This window comes from Hyperoodon ampullatus (genome assembly GCF_949752795.1).
Source record: "Hyperoodon ampullatus genome assembly, chromosome: 2".
Taxonomy (NCBI): domain Eukaryota; kingdom Metazoa; phylum Chordata; class Mammalia; order Artiodactyla; family Ziphiidae; genus Hyperoodon; species Hyperoodon ampullatus.
Window position 1 is genome coordinate 168,628,203 of NC_136915.1, and position 18,355 is coordinate 168,646,557.

At 36.4% G+C, this 18,355-nt stretch overlaps 1 protein-coding gene across 6 annotated transcripts in view; it reads right to left on the reverse strand.

The window, feature by feature from the left end:
- The window catches only part of DNM3 (dynamin 3), a gene marked incomplete at both ends in the record, with an annotated part of 593,219 nt that overhangs the window by 326,600 nt on the left and 248,264 nt on the right, over window positions 1–18,355 (reverse strand). For 3 of the 6 annotated variants that reach the window (XM_079696527.1, XM_079696524.1, XM_079696526.1), the window contains 3 exons: window positions 1,741–1,770; window positions 2,600–2,651; window positions 14,006–14,076. In XM_079696527.1, the coding sequence (XP_079552653.1) occupies window positions 1,741–1,770; window positions 2,600–2,651; window positions 14,006–14,076 (153 nt within the window). The remainder of the gene's footprint in view (window positions 1–1,740; window positions 1,771–2,599; window positions 2,652–14,005; window positions 14,077–18,355) is intronic. The other 3 variants (XM_079696529.1, XM_079696525.1, XM_079696528.1) reach the window with 1 other exon arrangement.

Genomic DNA, 18,355 nt, shown 5'->3' on the forward strand with positions numbered 1-18,355 from the left:
CGCGTACCGCAAAAAAAAAAAAAAGATATTCAGGTTCATAACCTCTTACTTGCAAAGTGAAAGGTTAAAACAACAGCAACAACAGCAATAAATTTGGCAGCAAAACCTGACTTGATGTGAAAATATTTATGTCTTTCATTTAATCTACTTGGTGTGATTATCATTTGTTTCACTGCAGAAATACAATATGTTTAATTACAGGGTGCTGCCTCTGACCCCACAGGAATACTGGGTAATATATAATATATGCAATATTTTTCTAAAATCCAGAAAGTTCTGACCTTCAAGGCACATCTGGCCCCAGAGGTTTTGGATAAGGGATCTGTATTCTATTACAGCACTCACCCCAATTCTATTATCTTGAGTTATAAAACTTCCATAATGTATGGGCTTTGAAGTACTCAGTGAAAGGAAAGGCACAGAAACACAATTAGCATGATTTTAGCATTTGGAGGCAATATAATTGAAAACTGCTCTGAGTTTCCATCCAGATCTGATTTAAAGTATGCATTTATGCCACTATACTATTGCTTTTCCAATAAGTATAAACTTCTATGAGCTAGAATTCTGACCATGAGGAAAGTTTTATAGGTAAATCCATTACACCACACCCAGGCTTAATCTGGCCATTGTAATCTACAGAATAATTGCCATAGCTTCTAATTTTCCCAAATGTTTCACTGTTCTCATTTAATAACTTTTATAACTTTCTTATACTCCATATTTTTTTTCTCCCCAAAGTTCCAAGAAGCAGCACCTACCTACCTACCGTCTACTCTTTATAGGGCACGTATCTAGTACCCAGCTGCAAACCTCATGATGTAGGTTATTTCTGATTCTCACAATCACCGGGCAGAGATATTTTCTATTCTTCCCATCACACAATTGGGCAAACTCAGGTTCAATTTGTCCAAGGCCACATTGTTACTATGTGACAGAGGAGAATTTGAACCCAGGAATATCTCGCTCCAAAGTTTGTTTCTGCCAAAGCATCATGAAGAAAATAACTGACCCATCTTCCGATCTCATTCTCAAGTTGTGCATAGCTGGAAGAAAGATTTTAGGGCTGCCTTGCTCATGGTAGAAATGAGTATAATTTCTTTTTTCTTTTAATGCTAATAATTTGACAATATCTTTATACTTCCATTAAGTGAAGATATAGCAGTTGGTTTTAAAAGCTTCAACTCTAAAGCCATATAAAATGTGAATCAGTGTAATTTTACTTTTTGTTTTATTATTTTTTAAAAAATAAATACAAATAATTGCTATTGGGTAGTATCAACAGATATATCAAAATCAGTTGTTTAATATTCACCCACCTGTTAGAAGTGTCACCTACATTTATTGGAAATATTATCATAGAAGGGGAAATGAAAGGCTTACACCTTATAACAACATAGCATAAGAGGACAGATATGAAGGTCATTAATGATTTTAATTATTTTAAGGCCCATTAAAATTAGAGAAATATCAAAGCACCCACAGTGTTAAACATTTATTATTACAGCATTTTAGAATTTACTAGTTCATACCTTTCAATCACAGCAAGTTATTAGCAGTGAAGGGATGAACCCTCTTAAGAGGATTTTTATTTCAATGATAGGGTGTTATGGACAAGACAATCTAAGTTTAAAAAAATTAGTAGCAAGCGCTAGTTGAGTTAATCAGTTAAAGACAAACTGTGCCCTTGGGATGCTAAATGAAAAAGCAACAGTAAAGCTTACAGAACTTAGCTCGTACAATTTGCCTTGAAGGCGGAAGATTGGTTCCCTGAAATAGCAAAGAATTATATGCTTTAGTTCAGAAAAAAAGTTTTCAAAATAAAGTCTATTATTACCTCTTCTCCTTTCAAAACAATGGAAAAAATTTTAGAGCAGAGGTTTCAATTTGTTCAACAATTGTACCTCTGAATTTTAAAAAAAACTATAAAACCATCATTGTTTTGACTTGAAAAGAAATAACAATGCAAATATTCATTATCACATAAAACATAAAAGAAACAGCAAACTGTCAGAGTTAATGCAATCTCTGCAGAGCGCTATTAGTCAGAGACAGCTGGCCAGCCCAAAACACAAAAACTTAAAAGATCAGATCTTCTTAGGAATTAACATCTTCATTAACCAACAGGATGTGGTGTGGCAGAGATTAAATCTTAAATCCCAAACTGCCTTCTTTAGAGCTGTCCCTTCACTGTTACCAAGCTGTGCAAATGTGTGAACTAGTCAGCAGCACCAGAAAGCTCATGCAACTACTCACCATATTTTAACCTTGAACTGACTCACAGAGTCAATGTTAAATCAAATTTAGGGGTAATGTAAGCAAGCAAAGCAGGACACAAGGAGTCAAATTTGAAAAGCAGAGCAAATAGCAGAAAAGTTATTTAAAATAAATCAATAGGGTTAACTGCATAAAACAGCAAAAAAAAAAAAAAAAAAAAAAAAAAATTCACTCCAAAAACTTTAAAAGCAAAAACAAAACAAAAAGTTGCATTTCCAGCAAAATTTGCACATGATTAATTTGCATTTAAAAAAAGTCAATCAAGCAATTTAGTTTAAATTCTTTGGGACATGCATGCTCTAATTCTTTTAAACATTCCTACCTGATTTCCAATTGTGTTTTTCTTGTGAACCTGACTGCTCCTCTGCTGAGCACTGAGAAAAGCAAAGGAGAGAAGCACTGAAGAAAATCATAAGATTTTTTTCTGAGCAAGTAACAGATACTAAAATAAATACAGGCATTAAAAATATATCAACAACTGAGGCAGATCTAATATAAAAAATCCAGGTCAGTTTAATTCTGGAAGCAAAACCAACTCAATGGAACTTCTAGAACCAATTAGTAATCACAAATCAAAAATACACCACAGGAAGAAAACCTGTATTGCTGCATTAATAAGTCAAGGTTAAGTATTAGTGATATCCCACAGGTATATAAGATTGTACTGAAAATTGACAGCACTTTTTGAGTATATGCCATGTTCTAAGTGGTTTACAGATATTAGTGATTTTATTTTAATTTCAACCCTGTGAGGTAATATTCATTCATTTTACAGATAGAGAGACTGAGTCACAGAGAAACTGAGTGGCTTCCCCAAAATTACTCAGCTAACAAGTGCTGGTACTAGGTAGTCTAATTCCAGACCCCAAACTCATGATATCATCTAATCTCATTGCTTTGAATTCCACTATACTCTGACAACTCCCATAGTGCATCTTCAGCTTGGACCCATCTCATCAATTCTAGACTCAAATATGTTTTCAACAACTCAAAATTTCCACTTGGATGTCTAATGGGCATCTCAAACTTAATCTGTGAAAACTGAACTTGTGACATCCTCCCTAAATCCTGTTCCACCCACATTCTTCCCCTTTTTAATTAATGGCAATTCCATATTGCCAAGTGCTTAAGCCAAAGTCCTTGGTTCCCCTTTCTCTTCCACATCAAATCGTCAGAAAATGCTATTGACTCTACTCAAAATGTCTTTAAAATTCAACATCTTTTTATTCCATTGCCACTATCTTGTTCCAAGCCACCATTATCTCTCACTTGCACTGTTGTCATCACTTACTCTTTGGTCTCTTTGGTCTTACACGCTTGTCCCCCTAATGTCTATTCTCAACACAGAAGCCAGAGTGATCCTTTTAAAGGGGGGTTCCTGTCACTCTTCTGCTCAAAACCCTCTATTGCTATGCAATACAATTACACTCAGGGTAAAAGTCAAAATTCTTGCAATGGTCCACAAGGCCCTTAACCCCCACTCTCCACCTCTTTGACTCATCTCCTCCTATTCTCCACCTCTTTCATTCGAGAGGTCCAGCCATACTGATCTCCTTTTTTTTTTTTGATCCCACCATGCACACTCCCACCTCAAAGCCTTTATGCCAGCTGCTCCATCAGCCTAAAAAATACACTTCCCCCATATATCTGCATGGCTCCCAACATCACCTCCTTCAAGTCTTTATTCCAATTTATCTTTTCAGTGAGACCTACCATAACCACCCTATTCAAAATTGAATCCCTCCCTTCCTCCAGGATTCTCATCCCCTTTATACTGTTCTGCTTTTCTCTATGGCATTTTTCACCTTCAAACATACTATATAGTTGACTGATTTTTTGTGTGTTTATTATCTGCCTCCCTCCATTAGAATGAAAGCTCCTTGTGAGCAGGGGTTTTTGCCTGTTTCATTCACTGCTATAACCCCAGTGCGTAGAAACTACCTGGCACATAGTTGGCTTCAACAAATATCTGTTGAATGAGAAATCCAATGAGGCTGATACCATTATAACAGGAGCACAGAAGGGATAAGAGCCAGATATCACCCCAACAATTTAACCCCAGAAATCTCAGGATTAGGCAATATGTTACTCTATCTCTCAAAAGATTGAAGGCTTTCTTTTGGTGAGTCCATGAGTAAACATATATCAATATAAGAAAATACAACTCATTTTGGTTATTCTGAGAACACTAGCAATACTGAACCCTCTGATTGTTTAGTTGTTTATAGAAGCTGTTTTAGAGATTAATGAAATAGTCTAAAACAGAGAAAAGATAGATTAAGGTTTTCAATAAACTGTTTAAAGTAGTGGGATATTATAGCTCAGCAGCACATCAGAAATCAATGCCACACTTAGAACAGTTGCTCAAAATGGCAATCTTTTATAATCTCCCATGATGTATTTAAGGTGCTTCCCTTCAAACTCATAGAAAAACTATATACTACCTTCAACTGAGGATGGGGAAGAGGTGGGTGCTAAAAGGCCACACTGTATTTCATTAATAAAGATATTTTGTGTCTCTTTCTTTTTCAATTTGCTAATTTCAGAGTTAGCTTTTCTTCTCTCCTCAGTTCTTATTATTTTTCTATTCTTTAGTTAAATGCTTAATTCCCTTAATTACCATGAAATTCATCTCTCTCCAACCTTTTCTCTGCATAATCCAAATCTACATTATTCAGGTTTTTGTGGTGAGGTTGTGAATGAGGTGAAGGTTGTGTCTGTGGCCAGGGGTCTGATGAGCCCACACTGCCCTCTGGCTGCCCACCATGGCCTGATGCACAAAGTGTGCCTAAAGTACTACTCTTCCTGGGGCTTCAGATCCCGTGCTTTCTTTCTCCAGGGTCCTCCAGGCTTTCCTCTCTTCTAGGAAGAAATGGGAAAACTACTATTATAATGTGATCATGTCTTCTTCATGGATATGACCATCTCTCTCAAGCATCATACTTGTGTTTTAGAGGTTTTTTGGTTTTTTTTTTTTAAACAGGAACTATTTTAAAATAAATCACTGACTAGTAGTGGTAACTTCGAACTATGGCAGATTTACAGGTGTTTACTTTGAAGTAGGTGAACTACTGGGGACCCTCAAATTATGTATAGGTCCCCTTAAAATCATATAAGAGAAAAGAAACTGAATATAAAGCAAAAAACACAGAGATTGTTGATGACTCCTTGTGCTACCTTAGGCAAAGAGTATGACCTAAATAGACCTTAGTTTCTTGGCTTTCTTGGCTATAAAGTGTGTGTGTGTGTGTGTGTGTGTGTGTGTGTGTGTGTAGTCAGAGAGACAGAGACAAGTGCTGGGGGACTGTTTCTTAAGTTTCTTTTACATCTAAGATTCCTTGAGATGCAAAGTTACTCTAAGATGCTTGTGAAATCCACTAGGTGAAGAGATTTTCCACTGACATAGAATGTTCATCTACTAAATAATGCATATTTAGGATCTACCACTTATAAGAATATGCAGGGAAAAAATAGATTTATTTTATAAGCCAATCTCAAATATTAGTGTTAGAACAAATACTAAATTACCTTTACTTTTCACCTAAAAAATAATCTTTTTTGCAGCAACTGGCCCCATAAATCCAAAGATACTTCTGTTAATGATGTATTTAGGTACTTAAAGTTACTCCATAAGTAACATAATAAAAAATAATCTGCCTAGATAGAAAACATCCTTTATCATAATTCTTAGGAATGCAATGATAACTGGACTGAGAGTATTTCAAAATACTTATTTAAAAATGTGTTCACAGAAAACCATGTAAGGACTTGCAAGTTAATTTGAGTCTCTGGAGGTATTCTTGGTAATAGGTCCTTAACTGGGTATATCTGCAATATTGTAAAACACACCTATATATAATGTTTTAATTTGACATAAGTCAAAACTTTTAGGGCACCAACTATCTGAAAGGAACTCTGTGGAACATATAAACATAAATAAGATATGGTCCTTGTAAAAAGAGACTACAATTTATCTAGTGTGGGTAGTGACACACATACACAAAACACAAATAACAAAGGAATAAGCTCTAAAAGAATAAATATGTGAGGCTGTAATAGAAAGCCAAAAAAGTGCTTCTGTTTCAAATGTGGGATATAATTAACCCCATATCTTATTATCTGTGTGTACGTTATTAATCATATAAAATTCCTACTACACACAAGTCACTGCTGAAGAGTTCGCCAGAACATTAAAACACATAAAACCAAATTAGGTTAATTAGTTTAATGCTCTGAAACATAATGATTTTGAAATTATATAACAAAAGGTTTAACTTTTTATAAAAATTAGAGCACATTGAAAGACATTCAAAGAAAAATAATCCATGTTACCTCTTAGCTCAAAAAAATTTTTTGCATATTTGTGCCTATCCATGTCCATGTGCATATGCAATAAGACTATAATGACAGGGCTTCCCTGGTGGCGCAGTGGTTGAGAGTCCGCCTGCCAATGCAGGGGACACGGGTTTGTGCCCCTGTCCGGGAAGATCCCACATGCCGCGGAGCGGCTGGGCCCGTGAGCCATGGCCGCTGAGCCTGCGCGTCCGGAGCCTGTGCTCCGCAACGGGAGAGGCCACAACAGTGAGAAGCCCGTGTACCACAAAAAAAGACTATAATGATGTGCCAAGGGGTATGTGTGACCATTTATCAGATAAATCCTGTACACAGTAATTGCTCTGAATGTTTAGAGAAAAGAAAGATCATTTTGGTCTGATTTGATCTGAGATTTTCATAGAAAACTTGAAGAAAAGTAAAATTTTAATAGAGGAAGAAAATCAACCACATTCCAAGAGAATGGAGTAGTATAAGCAAAGCCAGGAGGGAGAAATCTGGGGCATGTAGGGAAGTTGTGGAAAGTAAAACAATTATGGGAAAAATTGTATGACCATAGACTCAGGTTTGTATTCAATAAATGACCTTAAAAGCCACCTAGTACAATAACTCTATGTTAGGGACAATTATGGAGAATTTGGTCATTATACTGAAGGCAGCAGAAAGTATTCAAAGATTCTAAGCCAGAAAATGGCATGATCAAAGAAGTGTTTTATTAAATATTACCTCACTGAAATAGTATCAACTCTGAACCAGGGAAGACAGGAAGCAGCCAGCCTTGACCCCCTCCCTCTGACTGTTGGAGTCCTGCCCAGCCTTCAAAATCAAAGCAAGTACCATTTCTGAATTATGCCTTCTCAGAAACCTCCAGTTATCTCTCCTTCCCATGAACTCCGCTAGCTCTTGGTCTGTGCCTGTATTCTATAAACAGGATTGTGTTATACGCAGGCCTCTAACTCCCCTCCAACAAGGTCTGCTGCTTGATGGCCAACGGTGTGTTGCATTAATCAGTATCTCTACCTCTCTCAGCACTGACATTACCTCGCAGTGTTTAGTTTCTTAAGAAATATTTATGGAATTGTATTTTGATACCAGGGTTATATACACCGGATTCTTAATGTTTATCTGCAATAGGAAATTTAAATAATTTGAAGAAGTGTGCCATAGACATGTGCTGCAGCAAGAGTATGGTACATTTAGGAATCCAAAAGTGGCTAGTCTGGGTACAGCACAGAGTTAGGGGGTGGGATAGAGAGGAATAGTAACAATAGAATAGGCTGAAGAGGTAAGCAAAAGAGATTCTACAGGGCCTTGGAAACCACACTAATGAGTTTACACTTTATTCTGAAAGTAATAAGAATTCCAGAAGGAATGAGAAAGAACATGACAAGGAGCAAGGAGACCATTGTAGCAACCCACCCAAGAGAAGACTAACTTTAGTAATAACAATGATGATAGGAAGAAATAGAAAAAATTCCAAAAATATTATAGAGGTAGAATCATATGGACCTGTGAAAGATGGAAGGAAACAAAGGTGAGGGGAACAAGGAGTAAAGAATGACACTCAGGTTTCTGGTTTAAGCAACTGGGAGTTACCACCCAGAGAGTGGGAACAATGGAGGAGGCATGAATTATAAAATCAGATGATGAGTTTAATTTGGGAATATTGGGTTGAGGCTTGCCTAGGATATACAAATAGAGATTCCCAGTTATGTAGCTGAATATGGTAACAGTTCAAGAAAAAGTTCTGGAATGGAGATCTAGATTTAGAGGCATCAGATAAAGCTGGTAACTGAAACCACTGTGGTGGGTAACACTATTGGACAGGGATAGTGCAGTGAGTGAGAAAAGAAAAGGGTCTACAGAAGAATAATGATAAAAAGCAGTTCTTAAGCCATGATCAGAGGATAAAGAGCTCCAAAATAAAAATGAGAAGTGGCTAGAGCAGAAAAGAGGAAAGCCAGGAGACAATGGAGAGTTATTTCAGCAAAGGGATAGGATAGGTCTCTTCAACAAGGAGTGGTTAATGATGTCAAACAAAGGACTCAGAGTTGTCCATTGAATTAACTGTTCACTCCTGGCCGAAAGCAGTCTCAGTAGAGTGGTGCGGTAGAAACAAGACTATGGTGAGCCAAAAAGTAAAAAGAGAAGTGAGAAAGAAGAAAGAGGAGTACTGACTCTAAGTCAAACCAAAGAGGGCTCAAACAAATTAAGAAAATGGAGTCCCTCAGAGACGCAGATTCCACGGCAAACGTCAGAGTGTACCTCTCCCTCTACTACTATGTTTAGCTTGTAGAGGACACTTGAAATTAAAAGAAACGTCAGTTGGGCTATGATGGAGGAATTACTAGAAAAATGGCAACATACAGACTAAGGCAGTGCAAGAGAAAAGTCTATCCTTTATACTGTAGTGACAGAGCATTTAAAAAGCTGACTGTATATTCCTGAGCCCTGGGGTTTGTTTAGAAGCAGCTAACAGAGTTACCTCTTTTTTCTCTTCTTGAAGCCACCACTGTAGGTTACCACCAAGTTGTCAATAAAGTATAGCCCACTAAAGGACCCAGAGCAATCAGCTGGATTCACCATATTCTAGAACTGTGCTGTCCAATACAGTCACTGGTACCCAGAAGTGGCTGTTTAAATTAAATTTTTAATTAATTAAAATTTAATTTTCATTTCTTCTGCTTTACTAGCCACATTTCAGCTATTCAATAGTCACATGTAGCTAGTGGCTACTGTATTGGACAGCATAGGTTATAAAATATTTCCATCATCTCAGAAAGTTCTATTAGACAGCACTGCTCTGGAGTAAAGAATCTCTTTTAGAATGTTCTTTTATATTACCCCAAGAAGATTATAAACAGTTGCTGAGAGTCCCAAGAGTGCAACTTATCACATGTAGGCTTGGCCCCATCCAATCAGATTGAAGCCAAAGGAAGAAGAAAACTACATGATGTCGACTGCCCCTGCAGGATCTTTAGTGAAGTCTCAAGCTAAATATTATGCAAGAAAACCCTACAGAACTTGGGGACCTATAAAAGAAAGATGACTCATCTCCTAAGACTCATTTTAAGGATGAAGATAAAGTTCAAAACAACAGATTTGAGAATGAAAGAGAAAAGTAGAAGTCCACTTATTTTTAAAACAGTGCTTGAAACATTAGAATTTATAACTTATTTAAATAGATGATACTAACAATGTCCTTGCAAGTTGCTCAAATCTATATTTCTACCAGTCCCGGTAGGAAACCAAGCATTTAATTCCTAAATTGGCAAATAAGGATCTTGCTATAATCTAACACCTAAGTTTTAATTCTGCAAGAGAGAGAACATTCTCATGTAAGAATAGGAACTAGATACACCATTACAATGGAATATGATTATGTATTAGGGACACATAAAAAAAGAAAGTAAAAAAAAAAAAAAAGAACGTAAAGGTAAAGACCAAGATTGTTTTGGAATTTGGTGCCAAGGTTCACATATACTGCCTTTAGTAAAATGGTAACAGAGACATTCCAGAGGATCAGGAAAGAGATATAATGAATGCTACCACCCTTAGAATTTTCATGGTGCTCACATAACAAGAACTGAAATCTGCACACTATCATTTCAACTGTGAGAAAACAGGTGGGGAGACCTACTCAGCAAATTGAAAAACAGACCTCAGTCCGCTGTTTGTGGCACAGAGATGTTATTCTAACGGTGTGTATCCGGAGCCCATGTTTCTTAAACCACCAGACTGCAAAAATCTTAGTAACTCAGAAGGCAAACTGTGCCCATGAAAATGGAGAAGAGCACAAGAATTTCAACGTTCACTCCCCAAGGCATTCAGCTAACAAGCTTGCCTTTCTGTTCAGACAACAGGATTACTGAGAAAGAGAGGAAGTGAATGAAGAATAATTAATTGGAATAGCTCACTTTCTTAAATAACAAAAACTAATTATGTTGTGTTAAGAAAAATAGAATGTTGGGGGATTTTTTTCACCAGGGAAGAATGACAAATCAAAATCCTTAAGTCATGAGGAAAGTTGACATTTCCTTCTGAAATACTAAACTTTTAGGTTCAGAAACTATATTATAATTGAAAAATCAAGCCTTCAGAAATTAAATTCCAAAGCAAGTCTACAGCAGCGCTTATTGGACACATTACACATGGTACATATTTTACGGTCCATGTTTAACAAATAACTGGGAGATGAAAAAAAAGTTTCACATATTCAACATGGCAGAATAAATTCTATAGCGAAAAGAAGAATTTTGAGTTGTTCCGAACACTACTCTGAGACATCACTTTCCATTAATCTAATTTTAGCAATTTGTTTTCCTTTCTTTTTGATAATTTTTAGAACAAAAAGTCATCCCAGTTGAAAAACAAACTACATGTGTAAAATACTCTATACATCACCATCCTATAAATCTGAGGGGTGGTCCTCCTCTTTTGGTAAATCTCTAAAAATCTCATGAAACTAATGCTTATTTTCCTCAACTCTAGACTTTAATTTTCTATCTTCAGAACTTAAAAATACTTACATAATTGTCTTCAAATATGGCTTGACTTTTCTTCCTTGATGGAAACAGCATTCCTGCCAACTTCAAAATTTATAGCTACAACCATATTTTTTTAATTTTTAAAAGCACAAAAAATACCACAACTCCTCAAAGTGATTTTGAAATGAACATTTCTTCATCATCATAATTATCCCATGTCAAATTGAAATGCACTCCAACTCAGCATACAAACAGAAAGAACATTTACCTCTGAGTCTCAGTGCAAAATATTACATTTGGAGATAACATCAGCAACTAAAAAAGTCTTTCAGTGGCAATCATACTCCAGTCATTAAAAACGTCATAAATGAAGTAAAATGGTACATCTCATAGAATCAAGTTCCCCTGTGTGTGTGTGTGTGTGTGTGTGTATGAGTGTGTACATATGGTACTTTCTCACTTTTACAGACTGCACCACAATTTTCAAAGGCACTTTCACATAACTTCATTAATTTGATCTTCCGAAAATCCTGAAAAGTATACAAGACAGGGATTTTTTATTATTCCATTTGACAGAGCAATAAACTGAGATACAGAGAGACTAAGTGGCCAAAACCCAAACTTCATCAGTGGCAAACCCTGGAAAAAGAATTCAGACTGTTGACTCCCAGACCAGTCCTTCAAAAGAAAGTTTAGGTGTGCAGTTTAAATTAGATGAGAAATGTGCAAAGTTGCTGGGTTTCTAAAGCAGTTTGAACAATGATTCTTTTTAGTCCCCTAGCATCATAAAGGTTCACAATCTATCTCACTGCTGGAAAAATAGGACTGTCACCTGGATTACAGAGAGACTGTACCAAAAGCCTGTAATTGAAGTATTTTCATTTGCAAAATTATATGCCTTTGAAAACCTAGTCAACATAATACTTTAGTTCAACAGTTTCTGGGGTAGAAAATATTAAAATTTACTGGAGAACATAAACTCTGGACCATTTATCTTTAAAAATAAGTAAAAGGATAATCTAGGGGGGAAATGTTTCAAGCAGAGTATAGGTGTGAAATTTAAATTTAGTGCTGGTTAAAAAACATGTTCAAAACTTGAATCTTTCCAAACTGATTATGATTTTTTTTCTATGTTTCCTCCTTGAATCAGGATACCATAACAGGACAGTGCTACAATATCCTTTTCACTTTTAAGTTATGGTGTCAAGTTTATATCTGCATCTGCTACATTTTTATAAAAATCGAACTGGCACTTGTAACCAATAAAAGTCAATATGAAAGGCAGTATTCTTGGTTATTTCAAATGACTCAAGGATTTTTTTTTCTTTTAAATTCCTCAAAGAAGCAAGTGAAGTACATGGAGAATGCATCAGTATAAATTTTTACCTGCATTTCTCTATACTTTTCAATTATTAGGCAAGCTCCTAAAAGACAATTTTTTTCCTTTTCTTTTTCTTTCCCCCATAGCAACTAGAGCAGAGCTCAGAGCAGGCCACAAGGATTTCACTGACTACACAGAAAACCAGGTAGAAATTCTCAGGTCCACTCTTCCAGGCCTAGGGACAAGTAGACACATCAGAGTCTAGGTTTCTTGCCACTGGTGATTTTGCAGAGGGAAATGAGTAGAACAGATGATGAGAGCCATGGGGGCTAGAAGACAGGGAAGCAGGTCTGTGTGAAATGGCTGTGGAGTAAATCCCTATCTAGAATTTAGAGCGGGCAGTGCGGCTAAAAAAGACAACTGTCTAAAGGAACATATTAATCACTGAGTTCTAACAATTTTACACATAAGTCACAGACAGAAAACAGTTGAAAAAACTAATGCACCAAAACCAAAAACTAGTGTACCACACAGTAGCAATAACTGCTGGATGCAAAATGTGTATACACTATTCGTTAGGCTATGTTCAGAATGAGACAATTTTCTGTTGAATAATTGGGACTTTCCTCTCTAAAACACACCTATAAATTCCTCAGGCCACTGTTTAGTTTAGATCACATGATCTAGATATCTGTTTCTTCTAAGTCAAAATGTAAAACTAAGTCAGTCTAGTTTTACGTTTTCTTGTGTTTCATTTTTTATTTGTCCCTATTCTTGAATACATAGTAAAGTAACAGTACATAGGCCTCTTTACCTTATTTTTTATATAAAATAAACTATTTTATATACTTGAGGTTGGAACCACTTACATGCCACAGGTATATTTTAGAGTTAGAATCAAAATTCTTTAAAAGCAATAAAAAACTGATTCCACTAAAGGGCAGGAAAAAATGGTAAATTCAGGGTCTTGAAAATGTCACACAATAAATAACCAACCTTGAATACTTAAGCATAATGTTTACCTGACAATATCTGTGAATATAGCGATAGAATATTAGAAAATAACAGAATACATGTATGATAGAATAGCAATATATAGACAAGCTTATATAAAGTATATATACTTCATAGAAAAGAGAATGTTCATCCAAAAAGATTACATCTAAGTTCACAAAGGGCAGGTTTTTTAAAAAAATAGGCCGCTATAGTCTGATTTAGGGATGGCCAAATAGCTTGTATCCTGTGAATTGCATTTGATATTTCAAATTTATGTGAGAAATTGTTCCCTAACATATTTTAAATGTGCATCTGTTACTGCTTATCTATGGGAGCTCAAGTACAAACTGCAGATCATCATCCAAAAACAAGGAGTATCTGAGCTACATAAGATTTCACATGCTGTACAATAAAGAAGCCAACTCCTTTATTCAGAGAACATGGCCCCATGGCCACAAGGCTCAGATCTCCTCAGTAGGTTGACTCAGAATTAATCCTGACACAGAATGCTGGGGTTGTTGTAGAAATTCACATGTGTATTTGAGACAAACCAGCAGGAGGAATGCATGTGACAATCAAGGATTTCACGTACTTTGCAAAGCCAATGAAATCTTCGTGGTTGGTGTTGATGTAGGAGACTTGGATGTCGATCAACAGCAGTACCTATAAGTCCAAGAGAATCACTTCAGTGAAAACCCATCTTAAATATTCTCAAACACTAAATTCGGTAATAGCCTACAAATCATTTATCTTTATTTAATTTTTAAAAGGATGCTTCAGTTAGAATGAAAAGTTGCATTAACTTTTTTCATTAGACTCTCATTTTTACTCTAAACTCAGAAACAAAAGATCTATGTGAAAAGTCTGAGTCCCCTATGAAGATAACAGCATTATAGTTTATAAGCATGTACTTAACATGCTTACTTAACACAGAGCCAACTTAACACAGAACCTAGAATTATTCTATTCCTCTAAAACGTAGGTGTAATGTTCAAAAGGACACATGTATAAAAATACATGTGGCAAGAAGGTCATGGAGGAGCTGCTTAGAGCTTCCTGCTCCTGTAGACATCATGTTAGCCACAAAATAGCAATATCACCTCTTGTTTATCCTCTCCTCTTCTATCTCTTTAAGCTCCCTATAGGCAAGTAGAAGTGTCTCATCAACCAACTCAAAAAGGCAATACACAAATAAATAGAAAGCCTCCTTGAGATCAATAGGCTTAACTGAAGGTGAAATCTGCGTGCATCCAAACATTCGTGGTAACAGTTCATTGGCACAGTCTGTATAATGCCCACCAGGAGGTGCGTCCTCAGGAAAGCCTTCCCTGACCCTCACCCCACACCCTCACCCAAGACCAAGTTGGATCATGCTATTACTCTCATACAGTCTATAAATCATGATAATATTTTTATGTATTATACCCTATACTTTTTCTTTGTGGTGTTTATCACAAATGTAATTAATTATTTATATTATATTTTGTTTGATGTTTTGCATCCCTGCAAGACTGTAAGCTCCATGGAAGCAGAGATTATATTTATCTTGTTCACCACTTTATCCCCAGAACCTAGCATGATACACACAACAGGTGCCTGAGAAATATTTGTGGCTGTAAATTCTATGACTACCAGTCTTGAAGAATAGTTTATTTTAAAGGGAGAAATTTATTCCCATATAATTAGTACATGGCCAAGTATTATTGTTTCTCACTCATTACCCAATGTTATGGTCTCTGAGGCTTTGCTTTTGTGGCTAATCTCAGTTGATCATCTGACCAAATCTTGCTGTGAGCCCCAAGGAGCCCTACCGAAAAAAAGACTAAATGAATCACCCCAAACCCATCCCCACTACCAACATAAAGTCAATGCCCAGGCACTAACTGGGTCAACAATATCATACTTGTATGAAAAGCTTTCATATCATCAGATAATAGGTTTTTTTCTTCTCTTAATGAAGAAAACTGAAGAGTTAGGAGGAGTCATCACTATTAGATTATCTGTGGCATTGCCACTATTCTCCCTACAATAAATCCAGATTCTATTAAATTTTATACCCCAAATCCATTTGACTAGGAGTTTGGATCAATAAACCATAATATTTAAGCACAAATTAGTAGTTGCCACTATAAAGAGCAAAATATCTACATAATTCTCAACATTGCCAAAGGTTGTCATGAATATCTTGGACGTTCACACACATTAACTTGGACTGCAGTACAGGGGAAAAGTGGAAGAAAAATAACAACTATGGCTGTTCTCATTCATATTCCTGGAAACTGGGAGTCTGTTTTCATCCTAGGAAAAGAGCCAGGTTGCATGTGGGGGATGAAAAGGAAAATAGTACATTTTTTTCTCTTTTTTTTCACTCTCTCTCACTGCCTTTCTCACCCACAGTTATTGAAAATTTAGTTGAAGAAATGTAAAGCTACCCCTGGTAGCAGTAATCACCCACAAAGCCAACCATTTCAACATGCAATTACATGTATGGAAGCACCTGGAATAACAGCAGGTACACACCGAAGCTCAAAAAACCTTTGTTTTAGAAAAAAGTTCAGACAGATTTATGGTTTTTCATATTTTTAATTCTGAAGAATTTCCCCCACACACAAAGTTTCCACAGCAGAGGTTGGTAATAATTCCATTTTTTAAAAAAACTGCAAGAATACCTCAAAGCAGTATTGGCACAGAGGTCTAAGGAAATGGGTCACTCTCTGACCAGCGACTTCAGAAGTACCATATGGCCTAAAGCAGCACGGAGTTCAGAACTCAAATGTGAAATCTATGCAAACTGACATGTTCACGTTACCAAAAACATCCATGTTTTTACTATGCCACACTGGTCCATATTAGCAGTGGCAGGCACCAGCTTCTTCAGGCAGTTGATTAACTGTCAAACCAGGCCACCTGAGATGGTCACTTAGGAAAGAGATGCTCGCTCCCTCCCTTAACTCCCACTTGGGGAATGAATTAATCACTACATCAGAGGTACAGATGGAAGACAGTCTCCCTTGAAATCAGAAAAGGCAATTCTTTCTCGTGTCTACTATGTGTCATAGCTCTTTAGGAATAACAAAAACAACTAAAATTAATGAAGAACTAAGAGCTATATCTGGATTACTTCATTTCATCCTCACAAAATACCTGTGAGTTAACTACCATTATTATTCCCTTTCAGATGAGGAAACTGAAGTGTAAAAGTAATAAATAACTTGTTCATTTACACAGAAAGCAAATGACAGAGCTTGGGTTCGAACTCAGGTAGTCTGAACCCAGAGCCCACAATCTTTTTTCTTTTTTTTTTTTAATAATCTTTTTCCTTATTTTTTTTTTTGGCTGCATCGGGTCTTAGTTGCGGCACACAGGATCTTCATTGAGGCATGTGGGATCTTTCATTACGGTGCATGGAACCTGCGTCCCCTGCATTGGAAGGAGGATTCTTTATCACTGGACCACCAGGAAGTCCCTGGAGCCCACAATCTTAATGACAGTGAAAAATTTGAGCGTGTCATTTCAGTAAAACAAAAACTCTGAAACATGAAGAAGTTAACTGATTTAGATATGAACACAAAGATAATTAAGATAATAATTATACAACTTTTTCCTCAATACTGTTTTTACACAGGATCCCTAAGAGTTAAGTAGGATGTATTATCATTTGAACTTCATAGAATAAAGATACAAATTAAAATGGTTATCTTAGTTACTTAAGGTCAGGAGTATAGTTGATAACAGAACTCGTTTTCTTGGTCCAGCAGGAGCCGTGACATTAGGTGTGTGGGGGAACTTCTGGTCTCAGGTTGTATACCTGGACCTAGGCTTGATTTCACTGGCTCATGAGTTAACATTGATTTGTTTATCTCTACTAAGTCACAAAGCCTATTTTCTCCACTTTTGGCTATTGTGACTACTCCAAGAGTGAGGAAGTTGCAAAATAAGTGAAAACTATGAATAATCGTTAGTTAACTTTCAAAACGCGATGATAAAAAGTAGCAGCAATGAATCCCAAAGCTCGAGCAGAGAGCAGCAGGTTGTTACCAGAGTCCCTCACAAATATCCCAACCTGCCCAGCCTCCATCCCTCTGTCTCTTCGCTTTCTCCTTCCACGCCCACCCCAACCCTACAGTACCCTCTGACACATGGTGCATGTGTCTCTCTCCCTGTGGTTTGTCTCTACCTCTCTCTCTCTTATTCTGCCTTCCTCCTTTTCCCCAGTTCTTCCTCTCCTTCTTTCCAATTCACCTAAGAACCACAAAATCTTGGAATTCTAACTTATAGAGGACTTCAGAGATCATATAGACCAACATTTCAACATTGTACATGAGAAAGAAAACAGTCCCGAGAAGTGATTTGCGCAAGAACATGCTGTTATTCTGTGGTGAACACATGGCTTCAGTCCAGCGTCCTCTTCGTGCTGTCACACTCGCAGCTGTGTCCTGGAACTGAAGAGCTTCTGAAAACCTTTGTGTTTCCCATTATAATGTTTTATAAATAACTAAGAAAACATCCACCTAAATTTAAGAAGCTTTAATTATTTTCATGTAGTCCTTAACTTTTTTCAATGAATTATCCTCACTTGAAAATAATCGTTCATTCGTAGTTAGCCAAGATTCGAAGACAATTTCAAAGCCACTCCTTACAAACCATGTATATTTACAAAATAGTTAGAAATGCTTAAAAGAGCTGTTCTTAAATGTTTTTATTTTTTTAGTCATAGGTTCCATGGATAAGCTGATGAATAGCTTTATCCATTCTCCTCAAGAAAAAAAATAAAAACACTAAACATTTTGCAAAACATTTCAGCAATTTATGAATATCTTGGTGCCCATCTGTGGGCCCTATCTTAAAGAAAATATGTGATATGTTTCCAGATTAGTGGTTTTCAAAGTGGGGTGTGTACATGCTAAGGGTACACATGATGATTCATGAAGTGTTGAAAAAA